This window comes from Lepisma saccharinum, chromosome 1, assembly GCF_977018435.1.
Source record: "Lepisma saccharinum chromosome 1, izLepSacc3.1, whole genome shotgun sequence".
Classification (NCBI taxonomy): Eukaryota; Metazoa; Arthropoda; class Insecta; order Zygentoma; family Lepismatidae; genus Lepisma; species Lepisma saccharinum.
Window position 1 is genome coordinate 85,677,614 of NC_139229.1, and position 17,304 is coordinate 85,694,917.

Genomic DNA, 17,304 nt, shown 5'->3' on the forward strand with positions numbered 1-17,304 from the left:
TCTGTCCTCCTCCCGTGTTCATTGGTGGAACCGTCTCGTGTCACTACTTACGTAGAGACTTGTTTTTTCCCCGCCTGCTCCAGAGTTAGCTGGGACAGAGAATAAGTGGCACGTTGTAATGCGAAAGGAATGGCTCGATATTCCTCCCCTCTTACAACATGTATCCTCTCTCAGGGATGGAAACTGAATTTAGCTCCAAATCTTGAAGTATGGCAACACTTCAACGTCTCTCCCCCGTCGGCCGGAAAGAAATTTGCAACACTTTCCCCGACCGAATCCTCTTCCCGACTGTCCAATTACCGACAAAATTCCTGAGGAAGAGAGCATCAACGGGCTTATCCTGTTCCTCCCCAGGACTCTCAATGAGTCCCCGAGGATTCTCCAGCTCCGGGAAGATGATGCCGTAATTCCGGGGGATGCGTCTTCAATTTCTCGCCCTCTCGCAGCTTCCCTCATCACATGCAATTTGCTCTTTACAGTTTACTTTCTCCTAAGTCCAACGGACGAGTTTCCTGGCCTGGAACACGTCCCTCGAATTCCTTTGCTCCGTGTTTTCGATTTCCTCTTTCCCCAAAGCATCTCTGGAGCTTCCACCGACTCCCACCCCTCACTTAGTGGCGCTACAAGCTGTATTACAAGAGTTTTATGTTGGGCCCGCGATATGACTCTGAATCACATGGACGTGAAAGTTTCCCGAGACAGAAATTTGAATAATGTGCCGAAAAGAGAGTCAAGATTTCCTTTTGCTGCAATTTCAAATATCTCCTTTATAATAACCATGACTCCTTGACGGGTTTGATAGCAAATTCTGTATTTTCTCCTACGGTGTCGCTTTTGTACACATTTCATTCGATCGAGAATGACAATTAAATTAAATTGACGAGTAAAACCACGCATCCTGGGTCTCGAACCGAAGACCGTCGGCTGTTAAATCTTGAGTTTATCACTATACACGCTGGGATACTATCTAAAATGTATTGACAACAAGAAACATATTCATTCTTGGCAACTACTGAGTTATTGATCGATTTGGTTTATATTACTTTGCTTTGTCAGTTTTGGCAAATCACGACGATTGATTCATTGATTGATTGAGTTATTGTTTTAAATTCAATTTATGCACAGTAAGTCTAATCGGGACTGGACCTAAAGTAGGATCCGAATCACTTTGGCCTCCACCGAGTATCGAACCCGGAACCCCTTGATTACAAGGCGATGACGTTACCATTACGCCATCGGGGAAGCTTAATCCCGAAGAAGAGGATGACTGATGATATGATTTCGATGAAGGGACACTTGCAAAGAACAACCATGCCGGGTTTCTAACCCTGGATCCCTGGTGTCCTAGCACTCTGTGCTAACTACTTCGCCACGGAGGTCGGGGCAACTACTGGGATTGTACCTTTAACGATGGTCACGGCACTTTCTTTCCACTTTCTCGGCTCTTTCTCACTCCATTCTCTCAGTTGCCTATCGCGGTTGAGGTAAGGATAAATATCGTAAATGAGATTAACATACACTCACGATCATAATTGAATATAAGGCAGCAAGCAAATATGGGCTTGTAATTGGGATCGGCCCTTTACAATTAGACAAATAGGCGTAACTCGAACCCAGGATCCCTGGCGTCATAACTTCATAGATTAATCTCTTAGCCAAGGGGTCCGGCTGAAGTGCTGGGAGGTTGCTTCTTAAAAGCAAATTACGCCAGCAACCTTCAGTGGATCTAAAAAATCCGCTGATACGAATTCTACCGGAACTCGTATGGAAAATAATGTAAGCGCAGCTTTATGCTAAAAACACCGTTGGCGACAGGACTCGACTCGCCAACGGATCTAACGATCTGAAGTTCGAATTCCATATAAACAGTTCGAGAAGACATTTTTCGCCCCAGTTGTACTCAAAAATTTATCGCGAAAATAGTCGTTGCTTCCGATTTTATCAATTGCTACTTAAACAGATACCACGGGAGTTGCGCTCACCACGTACAAATCTAAAGTAGATTTGGGGGTTCAATTCTCTATTAGAATATGAAGTTATGAAACCAGGGGTCTTGGATTCGAGTCACGCTTCAGGCGTGATACGATGATGAAGATCAGAAGGTTGTAACATCGTACATGATACTCTGATAGTGTTTGTAAGATTTCCTGAGATTATATAATTCCTTAGATGGATGATCTCAGGGATATTTTCCATACAGTTTCCCTCAAAAACTGATCTATGGCTCTTCCTACCCACACACTGAACAGTAGGTATCTAGGAATTATCCGAAAAGATTAAAGGCGACATTAGTGTAGTGTTGATCAACTAGTGGTAAACTAGTATCAACATTGTGAACAGAATTTTGATTTGCTCTGCTGTATTTTCAAATTTGGCAAATTTCGCTCAAATACAGTACAGAAGCAGTACTCGATGAATGTTATCTAGCAGGTTGTAAATTTCCAATTCAAAATGTCGTGGTCACAAAATCAGTCTTTCCACTCCCCACCCCACACACACACCGGCTCCACTTAAAGCACGAACTGTATTTCAAAGGTGTTACCGCCAAAATTTAGTGCAAGTTATGCATCAAAATTCCATGAGATGCTCATGTAAACTCGCTTAGTGAAATTTCCGTTTTTTTTTTTTCTTAAGATGTCGGCCGAAAGCTTCAATTAGAGAAATAATTCCCAGGCTAAATTTTCTGTCTTCAGAACCTAAACTTTCAGTTTCAATCATAAAAAATAAAATGCTTTGGAATTAAGCACGGGCTTTTAGTTTCTGACTACAATCAAACGCTGTTCGATAGCGTTTGAATGCAGGTAAAAATTAAATATCTTCAATGGCTACTGAGTCTTATGCAACCAGCTTAAGTTCTACGTTAATTTGGTTGCATAATGCTTAGGGGGAGTCCGGTTTCTTTCAGTTTTGTTAGCCTAATGTGTGCTGGTTTCGAAACTTTTAGCCTTAGGAGAAGAGAGGCCTACCGTGCTTTAATATTTGCTTTTTAATTAATAAATCTGAAGTGGTATTTTAGGGGTAGTAAGAAGTAATTTCCATCAACAAACCTGGAATAATTGACGCATATTGATTTTCACAGATCAAAACTCCAGAATTTTATAATATGTTATCTTGATTTATGCTAATCAGACTGGTCCTAGAGTTTAAGGTGAGATCCGAGCCGCTACGTGCCTCCATCGGGTATCTAACACAGAACCCCTTTATTACAAGGTGACGACGTTACCACTGAGTCATCAAGGGGGCACATAATATGATACCATTGTTTACACTGAAAATATACAAAGAAAACAAACAGTTTAAATATTCCTTGTAATTTCATTATCACAGACTTCGCAGTTGTAGTGTTTAGTATAACAGAATGCAAATACAATCGTGCTGTGTTCGTCTCTTTCTCTTTGTTATTCTCTTTCTTTATTCTTTCCACTTTCTATTTTTATCTCCTTTTCCTCTCTTGCTGGTTTCTGTCCTCTTTGCATTTCATAATTCCTATTTTATCTTTTTTACGTCTTTCTTCTCTTCCTTGTACTTTATTCAGTTTCTATTTCATTTATTTTCTATCTTCCCCATTCTTTCTACTCGTCTTTTTCTTTGCCAAGTTTCATTTTCTCTCTCATGTCTATCCATTCCATCTCTCTGTATGCATGGACGTCCGCAGGATTTTCTCCAGGGAGGGGCAAGGTAGGTATTTTTTCCAGGGGGGGCAAACAAGGCACATTTACTCCAAAAATAGTGTTCTTCCCTAAAATAAACATTGCTTAAATTTGAATTTATGATGTTCATGCAATAATTAACATATTATTGTGGCTAAAATGAAATTATATGTGTGAAATACATAATTTTTGGTTGACTTTAATTTTCCAGGGGGGCCACGGCCCCCCTTGCCCCCCACCCTTCCGGACGCCCATGTCTGTATACATACAATATAATCACTCTCATTCTCCCATAGCCGTTGTAATGTACAATATTATCCCGATCATTAGCGAGATATTTCATTCTTTAATTTTATTCCATCCAGTCTCCCGTAAAATAAAATTAGGTCAAAATATTTGCTATATATAGCACCAATACGAAGCTACATCCCTGTTGATGCTTCACATTAGCGCTGATTCTGCTTTCTAGTCTCATTCGTTATGACAGGAAATATGCCTGTGGTAAATACCTTTATCCCCTATTTGCTCAACGGATAATACACGTACCATAAGCATTAATATCAACTCTGGTTAGAGTTTCTGAAAAACTGCGACGTGACGTCATCTGTTATCCTTTTAAGGTCACTTCGTCGGATCTCATAAGCCGCACGGAACTCTGGGTAAAAAAGTAATTTTTCAGTCATACACGCGAAGCGCCTGCCATCTAGGCGAATGGCCACAGGGGAGCCAATATTGCGCTCGTATTAACGAGTGCGGGGGGGGGGTTGAAGGTGGATCAACCCCCTCCCCCGTCTTGTGAATCGATAACTAATCTCGGGCTAACCATGTTGGTATCCCGCAACTACGTCATTATACACGACCTGTCACACCATCTGTCGGTCGAATGATACAACGTGATAAAATGGCAAACATGTGACAGATTTCTTGCAGTAAGAACATAGATATTTGGGGGAACCTTGTGGAAATTGTCAAAAATTATATCTTCAGTTTTTTAATGTGGAAAATCACCATGATTTTGCACGACATACTCATCAAATGAGCAGGCTTACGTCCATCATATTCACAGCTATGGTTTAAAGTTGAATGTGTGAGCTTTTCGAAAAAGAGTAAGGGTAAATGTCAGGTTACATAAGAAAACAAAACGTACACATAATTGCTTCAATTCGACGCTACCAGTGGCGCAAGACGTCTGCTCATGTGATATTCGGGAGATGTCATCTGTGATCTTTTCTTTGAAACGGTCTAGGGTCTTTACGTATCTGTATAAGTAAAAATCCAAAGGTGTTAGGTCTGGCGACCGAGATGGCCATTTACCTATATAACGTTACTTATGCCTCACCCTGTGTACCGAAATACTACATCCATGTGAGAATCGACGGATAAATTTGAAGCTTCAATTTCAAGAAAGAATAGGGTGCTTACAAACGAAAGGAAAGAATACTTTCATCAGTGGCGTGACTGAGGAGGAGTAATGGGACTCAATTGCCCAATGAAATTTCTAAACGTGTCCTTCATTTTTGTTTGTTACTGTGAAAACTCATATGCGTTTATATTCATAAGTTATCTCTATGACAGTACTGTCGAAAGTTTCGTCTCTAATAGTGAATTGTGGGCGTCACGAATTGGGTGCTGGGATCATTCCTGTACTCTGGTGGTGGTGTATGTAGATATCAACATCAAGTTCTAGGACTTTGATTCCCATATAAAGCATGTTAGTATGGTGTTGCAAAGGTTAATACGGGCAGATTTTACGTTTGTTTTAAAAATGTAAATTTGCTGTGAAAGAGCTGAAGTTTTTTGGACATGTATTTACGACTCAAGGCTACAGGAAGGATCCCTCTTGGTTAGAAAGTATAGTCAACTTGCGCAAGCCGGATAATTTGAAACAACAAAGAGTTTTAGCCTGCTTCAATTGGTTACCAAAGTACATAAAAGACAATTCACTATTAAAGACGAACCGTTTGACAATACTGTTATCTTTCTTACACCCATTGGCGTGCTCCAAAATGTTGTATGCGAGATATGACGACATGCCTGCTCATTTTAATAGCAGCTCTTATATTTGGAAGTCTTCTCGTGCTATTATTAAGGAAACGTGGGCCAAACGGGGATTATAACTAATGTTGGCAGCTCTCTATTATTTTAAATTATCTTAGGAGATATATATCTCTCTCTGTATAACAATCAAAGATTCCTTGTTCTTTTTGGAACAAAAGTATAATGTAAGATACTTGTATAATTATGTAGTGAATAAATACAATTTTTCGTCTAGTATGAAAAAGGACTTATCAACAGTGGCGGTGATTATGTGGGGGGCGCTGTGAGATCATCTAAGGGAAAGTAAACAGTCCTTGACCCCCTCCCCCCAATTTGGAATCCAATCGCTTATCAATATTGAGTTGAGTTGTTGATTTGAGTTGATTTGGTGTTTTAAGTCCACTTTATGCACGGTAAGGCTAATCGGGGCTGGACCTACAGTTTAAAGTGGGACCCGAACCACTTGTGCCTCCACCGGGTATCGAACCCGGGACCCCTTGATTGCAAGACGACGACGCTACCACTGCGCCATCGGGGAGGCCCCAACTTATCAATATTGAAATGTTGCAAGAGCAATATCGGTGATTATAGGGTAGTGAGGGGGCAGTTGCCCCCACTGTTTGATCCCGCACTATGGTCTATTTTTAAGCCTTGTTTGCCAAATAAACTGCCACACCCCCTTCCCCAAGTTTTGGTACCCAATCCCCGCTACTGTGCAAGAGTAATTTCTGAAGTTTACCTGCTCTTCCCTCCCCATATTCTCCATTTTGGACATTTATTATCCCCTTTTAGTCCAGGCTTCACAGTTCTATTACCATCATGGACTTGTTAGTGGATCTGATCCTTATTAGACTATGAACGCATAAAATTGACTTAGGACTTTACCAAAGCTTTCGACGTTCGATTCAACTAACAGCAGACTTCCTTTCCCGCCATCTAGGTGAAGGAATACGAACTAAGCGAGGTCTTCCACCATTCGGAGGACGAAAGAGGCTACGAGGTGCTCAAGATGGAGCATATAAGCCACAACGCGGTGGATGTCTACAACAACGACGTGGACGAGGAGCTGACGGAGTCTGCGATCACGACGCCATCTTCCACCACCGCCAGAACCACGACTTCCACGACCACCACCACGGAAGCTAGAGCGCCACCGGCGGTGCCTCGCGGCGACAAGCACGCCATCATGAACAGCATCGTGCAAACTTACCGGAAGGACAGGGGCGGAAAGAAGGGCCGCGGGAAGCTGCGAAAGAGCTACAGGAAAATCAGTAAGTAAAGAGATAAATCTTACGGCGAAATTTCACCTTCATATTTTTTGTTAGACTTTAGCTCCAACTGGATTTACTTTCATCCAAGTAAATGTGTCTGAGTAATTTTTCATTGAATAAGTATAATAGTTATTTTTATCTAATTTAACTCTATTATTTTATCTGAGTAATTGTGATAGTTATTTTCCCAGGTAAGTATAACTCTCACAGAGAATTTTTATTTAAGTAAATGTAACACCATATCCCATTAAATATAACAGAGTTATGTTCCGTGTACATAACTACGACAAAAGTTTTTTTGGATCCCATTAATTGTAGTCTAGTTATTTGATTATTTAAGTAACTTATAAGTGGATTAGTTTTCAATTTTAACTATGTGGAACTGAGTTATATCTCATTAAATTTACTGTAACTGCTGTTTCATCGAAGTTAACTGTAACTCAGTTATTTTCAATACAAATAACTGTAACAGAGTACTTTAATGCAAGTGACTTAACTCGGTTATTTTATATTTAAGTAATATATACAGTAATTTCATCTAAGTTACTATAACTGAATTATTTTGATTGATTGATTGATTTGGTGTTTTAAGTCCACTTTATGCACAGTAAGGCTAATCAAGACTGGACCTACAGTTTAAAGTGGGATCCGAACCACTATATGCCACCACCGTGTATCGAACCCGGGACCCCTTGATTACAAGGCGACGACGTGAGTTATTTTGTATATTAGTAACTCTAGCAGTCATCAAAGTAACTGTAACAGTTAGTTATTTTTCATCTATATTATTACAGTAATTAAATGTAACTTTCCGAATATTAATTTTCATTCAAATGTGAATAGACTTTACTAGTTTTGTTAAGGGTGTCAATCACATTTTAAATCAATTACAAGTTTTTCAATATTCTAGGAACCTTTGCGTCAGTCCTCTCGTTTAACGTTAAACGGGTATAATGTGACTGACACAGTTGACTTGTAGTATGCATAAATAAATTTACAATCCAAGTTGAGAACGCGTCAATTAAAAACGTATTGTCAAACTAAGCAGTATGAGTATTACGAACTAAGTGATGTAATTTTAAAATATGTAGAAACGATTAAAAAGTGCAACACGTTGCCAAAGACTTCGAAATGTATTTAGTTTGTCATACGTTTGAGTAATTTTATTGTACTTAGTGACGTGCCAATAAGAGTAGCATAAACTAACATTTTATTTAGAAAATATTAAGATATATTAACAGCAAAAGGCGGGATCATATTACCTTCTTATTGCTGGAAGTATGAAGAAACTAATGGTTTAGAAATGTGTGTACTTACACATACCATTATTAACTTACTTTTGTACTACATGTTTTTCTTTAAGTTTTAGAATAATAAATTTAATTTAATCGGGGTAAGGAAGTAAATGTATGTACCAGAAAGTAATTATTTGTAACAAAAGGTGGCATCATTTTTTCATATGACTCAAAATGCACTGAAAACTGCCTTTAGGCTCATACTTCCTACGTAAGAATTAGAATAGATAAAGTAGAAATATGTTTTAGGTACTTAACTACAATTTAAGCAGTTATTCTCTTTTCAGTACCCAAAAATGTTAGTTCTAGCGTCTGGTCCCGTTGTCCATTTTAAGGAAAGAAGGATTCGTGTATTTCGTCTTCGAACAAGTGTTCAAAGATTACCAGCCCATTAACAAATCGGCGTTACATTGCTCTCGTTATCGGGGAATTTCCTCAATCCCTGATGACGAGAGCAGGGCATGTCGTCGTCACTCCCTGATGACGAGAGCAGGGCATGTCGTCGTCACTCCCTGATGACGAGAGCAGGGCATGTCGTCGTCACTCCCTGATGACGAGAGCAGGGCATGTCGTCGTCACTCCCTGATGACGAGAGCAGGGCATCTCGTCGTCACTCCCTGATGACGAGAGCAGAGCATCTCGTCGTCACTCCCTGATGACGAGAGCAGGGCATGTCGTCGTCAATCCCTGATGACGAGAGCAGGGCATGTCGTCGTCACTCCCTGATGACGAGAGCAGGGCATGTCGTCGTCACTCCCTGCTCATTTCCTGATAAAGAGAGCAACGTATGCGCTCGAAACGTTGGACGCTAACGCCAATTTAACCTGGCTGGTAACCCGAGAACACTTGATCGAATAACGTCGCCAGAAAAGCTACAATTTCGTATTTGTTGTCTCCGCAGGGCCACCACGGGACTGCCGAGTGAGCGAGTGGTCTGCCTGGAGCGCCTGCAGTAAATCTTGCGGCATCGGGGAGATGCAGAGGACCCGAGACGTGGTAAAGCACGCAAGGAGAGGCGGCAAGGTGTGTCCGCCGCTGGTGGAGACCAAGTGGTGTGGCAGCGCCAGGGCCTGCGCCCGCTCCTACTTCGACTGGTAGGCGAGGACTCACGATGTCCTTTCGAGCAGAAAGAAACACACACGAAAAATCAAAAATTAGGAACATGTTATCGTGTTCTGCGTCGTCACCTTCGAGTGATGTTCAATTTATCTAACTGAGGACAATTTTTCTTTACCCAAAACGGAGATAAGAACCACGACGGATGCGATGTGTAGCATCTTTGGTTTCGAAAAAGTGTTTTCTTCAAATAATCAGTCTTCTTAAATTTAAGTCAATATTGACGAGTACTGAAGTGTCTTTCTTCCATCGATGACGTCATTTGCACGATTCTCAATTATATCCAATTGTGTACTTTTATTGGCAACATGAAGCAATTTGAAACAAAATAATAGTGCAAAAATACAATAAAAATTGTACAATTCTTCTGATCTATGTACAAGTTAATGATTATACTTTCAAAAGATGATAAAGAGGTATTTCAAAAATATGTAGCATACGTACTTCAGGTTTTGTCAATCATATATTTACAGCACGCAAGTGGCACGTGAAAAATAATTTAAATATAGCCTAATCGAAATAGAAATCCGGTTTTCTTATACATGCAGTGTTTATTCTGGAGAAAACCAATTGAAAAAATCACATGCATTTCGTGAATATCAATCTACCAATAAAGATGGAAGAACGATCTTTCTGTAATTATAGATTTTTCGTAACTAGAGAGTTTGAAAATGTCAATTGAGTGTGTGATCTGCGAGAATTAACAACATAACAAACGTATTTTTTAAAAGTTACTTTTTTTTCGCTCTCGATCCCTCGGCACGTTTTAGCAGCTGAGTGTTTGTGTGTGTAAAACAAGAACAGAAGAATTTGCACCCAGGGAAGAGGAACGATGAAGAAAAGCAACAAAATGTAATAACGTGTTCGTACAGCCCAGCATTTGGTAGCAGTGAGTGAGTGAGAGAAAGACAACTATATCTTTTGTATAAAGAAATGTACAGTTAAATTTTAAAAACAAGAAAAAAACATATAGACTTACAAATTGTATCATATTGAGAATCTATTGAAGATTTTCGTGTGTTGTTAAGGAACAAATTACTTACGTGTAAATAGAAGTAATCGTAGATGGTTATTGGGTAAAGTAATGAACGATAGAGGCACTTCAGTCTATGCTTATTTGCACGTATATAAGTTCGAGATATTTACAAGAATACTGCGAGATGGGTTGTTTACTATCTTATAACAAGATTGGGTCATAGTAACCAATACTATACCAACTTGATGATATCTTAATGCAGTAGCATTAAGTTTGCTACTGAACATATGAATAACGACTTTTATATAAGAAAACATGTGCAATTTTAATTCATTCAAGATAAACGGCTAGATACGGTGAATCGATTAATAAACGAAAATGTGTGTATAGATGCATTTTAGTCATTCTAAAGTTCTACTAAGAAGTTAAAATAGGCAAAGCTCATGAAATGAATGAGAATGTTTGGAGAGAGGGAGAGAGAGAGAGAGAGAGATGAAAAATTTTGTTCTTAAATTCCGAACTAATATTGTATATGTTTAAATTGGCTAAATGTTTTTTTATTCACCATGTAACTACTTGGAAACAGCAAATAGGTCACATTTTATTGTTAATTTCATAACATCACGTACATATTAATTTTTTGAAATGAATACGACCTTATCACCATCATATTTTAGAAATATTCTTGCAATAATTTATTTTGTATTGCACAAACAGAATAAGATAGAAAATTGACATGAGCGAGTCGTTATTAACCTTGGAGAATTGTGCACAGAAGAGTATTGGGGAATAAATAGTATGTTTCATAAAATGAATACTCTCACAATATTAGAAAATAGGAATATGTAGATTTTATAAGTCTAACGAACAAAATGTATTTAAAAAAAGTTTTGCGTCGCTCAATTTTAAACGCAAAGTGGAAAAGCAAAACATTAAACAGAAGTGCATCTGTCGTTTCACAAACGTGGACAAAATAATAAAATAAAACTACCAAACATTTCCCTTAGATCTTTTAAAGTAGTGTGCATTTAGAAATCGTTCATTTCATATCTAGCCCAACGTAATTTTGAATTTATTTTTGCTCAGTGCCAGTAGCTTCGTGAATGTTCAGCAAAGGTTCTTTTCAACTGAAAGACTGACGGTTTGTGTGTGTCTTCAACTTACCACCTATGCCATCATGTAATGTTTTTAAGTGGTATCAATTAACATGAAAGTATTTTTATTACAATTGTGTTTTCCTACTTAGTTGTAATTTTATATAAGTGGTTTGTTTCAAGGAATCCAAAAGTTAATGAGGAACAAAGTTAATTCTGTTCGTGGGACATTTTCTGAAAATAATTAAGTAAATCGTTAGGAGGGAATGATTCAATTTTTACCAAATGTTTAGTTTAAAGATCCTAAAACATTGAGTCTGTGAAGTAATAAGACATTGACTAGAATTTTGCGGATGCCAAAAACAACTCAAAGTGTTCCTGGGAGAGATCTGACTGACGTCACATACAAACGCAGTTCGGTTTCTTTCATTTCTGACCTAGGTATGCGGGATAGAAAAGTTATGGCATAATTTGTGGCTGCCAGAGAATCCACTGATCAATTAATGTTTGTGTTTAGCAGAAAGTGAATTTTGTGTACACAATATGTTATTTGTAATGTATGCAATATTTAAAAGAGGCTACCACATTTCCCAGCCATTCAGTATGTTGGTCTAAAGTTAGAACTCTATACCGATTAGGTTTATATCATAACTACATGCAAAAATTATTGTCCACACTGTCTCAAAATGAAGGACTTTAATGCGAAATGTGGGACACAAATATTTACAGTAAATAACCTAGGAAATGTGTTTTCAAATAATGTGAAATTAACGTATTTTGGTTTAAAAATAATGAATCTTTTAATGACTGCAACACTTTGTATTACAAGTTGGTATTGTATTTTTCTGTACTTTGCAATGTCTTCCACAATCCAGGCTAAGGGGAATGATTCAAATTATAAATTCCCCGAGGAGGATAGAAACTATTCCCTTGTTCCAACTGAAAGACACGTTTTGATAATTCAAATTGTATCATGTTCAAAATGTCGGACTTTTAACGACTTTTTAAAACTTTTTACCGGAAATCGAGCATACGATTAAAATGTAGTATATGTCCAGGGAATAGCTATCCCTGGTTACCCTAACACCGATCAAAACACGCCATCTTGTGCAAAAAATCTAGCACATTTTGTGCCCCGCATGTACCATACCGCTGGCAGTTAATGTGCAAATGACGTCACATTTCCATAACAGACCGTGGCCCAACCTTTGCATTAAACAAGAGGTGGGGGAACAAAAAAAACTACCGGAAGGAACAATGGAACGGGAAGGACAATCATGCCCATGTTCCCGATGGGCATTTCGCCGGTGACAAAAGAACAAAGAGCCCAAATAGATGAGGCGTTTCCTTTTTTTCTAATCTTCATGTTCCAACTGCATTGTTCTCTTTATGGAGTTAGTTTTGTGTTGCGATTCTCTTTTTTTTTTAATTGTTGTTCGAGGCTGCCACAATCTCATATCAGATGCCTTTTCCGTCGATGCAAAAAAAACTTGATTAGTTTCTTTTTTGTAGCCTTTTTCCTGCACATGGTTTTTCCGTTACATTAGAAAATGTAATTATGGTATAATACTTAACAATTTTAAATGAGAAAGTCGTGAAAATTGAATGTGCAGTTTATCTTAGTTTTTAATATTCTGCAGCAATGTCAATGCATCTCGTCTTATAATGTGTCCTGAGAAAATTAGAGATCTTCTTGACTTTAATTACTAGGTTGATAATATGCATCAATGTACAGGACGATTCAAAATTTTGTCTGAATTTCTAAGGGCAGAAGGTTTTAAACCTTAGCAAGGTTGGGTTGTTTAAAGAACAATGGATAACTTTAGAGTCAACACTGTAGAATTCTAAAAAGCTTCAATATGAGCCACGAGCGTATGCATGTGCGGACGAGGGTTTGCTTATGCCCACTGTGAAATAGTGTTAGATCCTTTCTGCTCGCCTGAATAACATGTATGAATATGTTTCAGAACAACGTAGGGTTAAGCACGAAATGAGAGAGAGAGAGAGAAATAAAGTGAAAAAGAAAGGCGAAAAGTAGAGATAGAAAAGAAGGAAGAGTTAGAACAACAAAGAAATAAAAATGCGAGGAAAAAGACGAAAAATAGGGAAACAGGAAGAAAGAGAGAGAAGATGGGAAAAGGGAGAGAGGAATAAAGGAGGAACTAAATACATTTCTTCCACCCTTGAAAACACACAAAAATTATTGTGGCTCCAATAACATGCTCACCATTTGTGGCGCATAAGATATGCAAGAGATAATCAATTCCCATGCAAATGTCTTCGAGTATTTGATATATTATACTTTTCAATATCATAAGCAACGTCGGATAGTTTCTGAACGTCAACATACCGAATTCTGTAACGTTACCGCCTTGTGATAACGAGCTGTGTTTAGAAAAAACAAAGGTACGCACATTGCTATCTCTTCAACAGTCGCCATGTTGAAGTGTGACGTAATAATCTCCCAGACATCCATGCGGGAGCACAGCGTTGCCAGATAAAAAGTTTTGTGAAACCATTTCATAAACTGTGTCCACTTTCACTTCGTTATTTCCGGTTTGAATATTACAGGGCACAGAATGGACGCCAATAACTGAATAATCTTCGATCAATGTTCACTAAACAGAGGTATAAACTATACTAGCCAGGCTCTTACAGCTAATGATTAGCTTAGAAAAGAATCTCAAGTTGCAATGCGAGCATGCTGAAACATGATCCTATTGTGATTAAAAAATGAAAATATTCAAAATTATCAACAATTTTGGTCAAGTCATGCAGAAGAAAATACATACTCCATCGACTTTATTTAAGGGACATTTCATGCTAACAAAATACGAGTATTCCTTGAACATGCCATCTTATATTTTTACAGTATTTTGTTCTGTAAACTGCCTTCCTTGTAGCTCTATAAGTGTTATGAATATTTCTTTGTTTTTTAAACATACATATTTTATTTATATAAGCATAATTTCTTGCAAGAGAATAACTTTCCGTTACGAATTACAAGTGTTTTAATAAGTTCATCACTGCCTGCTTTGTGTATATACTATCTTAATTATGGAACCTAATCATTTCTTTGTTTATTATTAATAGTTCATGTTACTTACAAAGAATATATTTTTGTAGATTTTGTTCTGTATTGAAAGATAAGCGTTGAATTGGTTTCAAGAACGCTGCTTTTAAAATTCATTAATAATTCAGCATAAAATCAATGTGATATTGAATTAATATCTATGTATTATTAAGATAATTCAGTAGTAGCGCTTTCGAATGTGGTTTCTGCATCATCTTCCACTCCACTGTTTTGAAGTTTGACAAACATTAAAGTTGCGGTTATACTTGTCAAGAGCGATCAATGTTAGCTGTGGTATGGTCAAATATGCACAGGGTTATGCCAGGGTGATTTCAACCAGTGTGTGGCCTAGATTTCTTCAAATATAGGTGAATACTTCCTACAAAAAAGGGACCCTAGGCCATTCGAAAATCCTGCATATATGTATACACATATATTAATACATAGCCGTTTTTGAACTTGAAATTTTTACCTAGTCATTTGTAACAGAGGCTCAACAGCGACAATGAATAATTTATCATTGCTAGTTCAATTTCGAAATAGATTTTGACAAATTTGTGTTATGTTTGAGAATACAGGTGAAACCAAAATCATGTACACCCAACGGTAAAATAAACTGTAGGCGAATTGTCAATCATTTTCATGTCAATAAGCAGAGGGTAATACCTGCTTCGAATCAACATAATTTCATCCCTTAAAACATCACAGGATGTAGAATAAAAAGGTAATTAAAATAGCGATGGATAATTTGCCTACCATTATTTTTGCCGTTGACTGTACATAATAAATTTGTCTGTATTAATGGGAAGATACGTCCTCCTGTACTTCCACTTTCAACGCCAAAATATTTGAGGAATTTCTCACGAAAATTGACTGATCTGTCTGATCTATCAATTTCAACATTTTATGCTATAAACAATTAATTGAAAACTTTTGGATCTTTGTATTATTAATGTATTATTATATATTACCGGTTATAATTATTTTACCATAAACATACATCTCTGCATTATTATTTTCAAGCCGAGAGTATTGTACATACAAAATGAAAATTTAATTCAAAACACAAGTTTATATTGAATATAACAATAGTTGAAGCTAATATTGTTAACAAAATTACACTGTAATCGCAGAATGAATTATTTTAAACGTTTTGGTAATGTTCATGATATCATTATTGCAAATTGTGTGTTCCAATTGTGAGAATCAACTATTTGTTAGAAGAAAGTGAAGTGTTTTTCTTTCTACGTGGAAGAAGATGAGAAACTCAAAGTACTGGACGAAAATTTGAAAATTGTGTTTTTGAAATATGTTCCTTGTTTGTTGTTCTTTCCGTCCACCATGTTTAGTTTCCAATCCGCAGTCTTTTATTATCCTTAAACATGTTATTCTCCCACCTGACTACAATAACAATGTTTATGCTGTACACTGCCTTGTAGATGATAACTTATTTTATAGATATGTTCTTTTTTTGCTATTTTGTGCTTTGTTCACTGTTCAGAGATATTTTATTACTACTGGTTTAGGAAAATAGATTCATAATGTTTGACTGGTTGAATGTTCATCCTGTAATATGCTATTTATACGATGTACTTGATATACACTCAATAAAGAATCGAAGTCACAATTGTGTATTGTTCTGATAAGCTGATTAATTTTTAGATTTCTGATGGATTCTCCCTATTTCCTCAATGTCAGGTATAACGACAAAACTTTTATCATACAAGATTCAGTTTGCACATTTTTCTACGGGTGGTAAGATTCAGAAACGGACGATCAAATCTTTATGGTCAGGCAGATAATGGAGAAATGTTATGAATATAACATTAATATTCATCAGTTATTTATAGACTTTAAGCATGCATATGACAGTATCATACGAGGAAAATTGTATGAGGCAATGAAGGAGCTAAGGATCCCAAGCAAACTAATAAGATTAACCAGAATGACGCTTAGGGGTACTAAATGCAAGGTGAAGATTGAAAAAGAGCTCACAAGGGAATTTGCAGTGAACCAAGGTTTGAGACAAGGAGATGTGTATTCTACGATATTATTCAATATAGCTTTAGAAAAGATCATGAGAAGAGTGGGTCAAGGGTGTAACCCAGGAGGAACTCTCTTCAACAGAGTGAAATTTGAAAATCAAAGTATATCGGCTAGTCGTAAAGCCAGTGGTGACATATGGAGCAGAGACATGGACTTTGTTGCAAGCAGATGAAGAACTTTTGCGAAGATGGGAAAGAAGGATACTGAGGAAAATATACGGGCCAGTAAATGAGAATGGACAATGGCGAATAAGGAGAAACGATGAAATTAGAGCACTCTACAAAAGACCAGATATAGTTTCCGATATAAGAAGCATGAGACAGGTGGCTAGGACATGTGGAAATAATGCCTGAAGACAGAGCGGTTAAGAAGGTCTATAAAGGGACACCAGGAGGGAGAAGATTAAGAGGAAGGCCAAGGAAAAGATGGTTGGAGGACGTTGAGGAGGACCTTAGGAGGATGGGAGTAAGACGGTGGAGACGTCGAGCAGAAGACAGAAGAGAATGGGCTATCATTGTGAGAGAGGCCAAGGACCTTTAGGGGATGTAGCAGCCAAGGAGTAAGTAAGTAAGTAAGTAAGGTAAGATTCAGAAACTGACGATTTTCCTCTATATACCTCTCTCTGCAATGGGGGCCCAAAAAAATCTAAACGTTGGAACAAAGCGAGGTGTAGGCGGGAAAGTTACGAAAGTTAACACGCAAATCTTTACTTTATTTCAGTAACTACGAAACATGTTATGTATCGT

The 17,304-nt window shown here is 37.6% G+C and overlaps 1 protein-coding gene across 1 annotated transcript in view; it reads left to right on the forward strand.

Annotated features, from left to right (window-relative positions):
• LOC145997302 (spondin-2-like) overlaps positions 1–16,133 on the forward strand; it is a 209,746-nt gene extending 193,613 nt beyond the window's left edge. The window contains exons 5-6 of the mRNA XM_083134206.1: positions 6,628–6,958; positions 9,155–16,133. Coding sequence (XP_082990332.1) covers positions 6,628–6,958; positions 9,155–9,351 — 528 coding nt within the window. The 3' untranslated portion in view covers positions 9,352–16,133. The remainder of the gene's footprint in view (positions 1–6,627; positions 6,959–9,154) is intronic.
• The last annotated feature ends 1,171 nt before the right edge of the window (positions 16,134–17,304 follow it).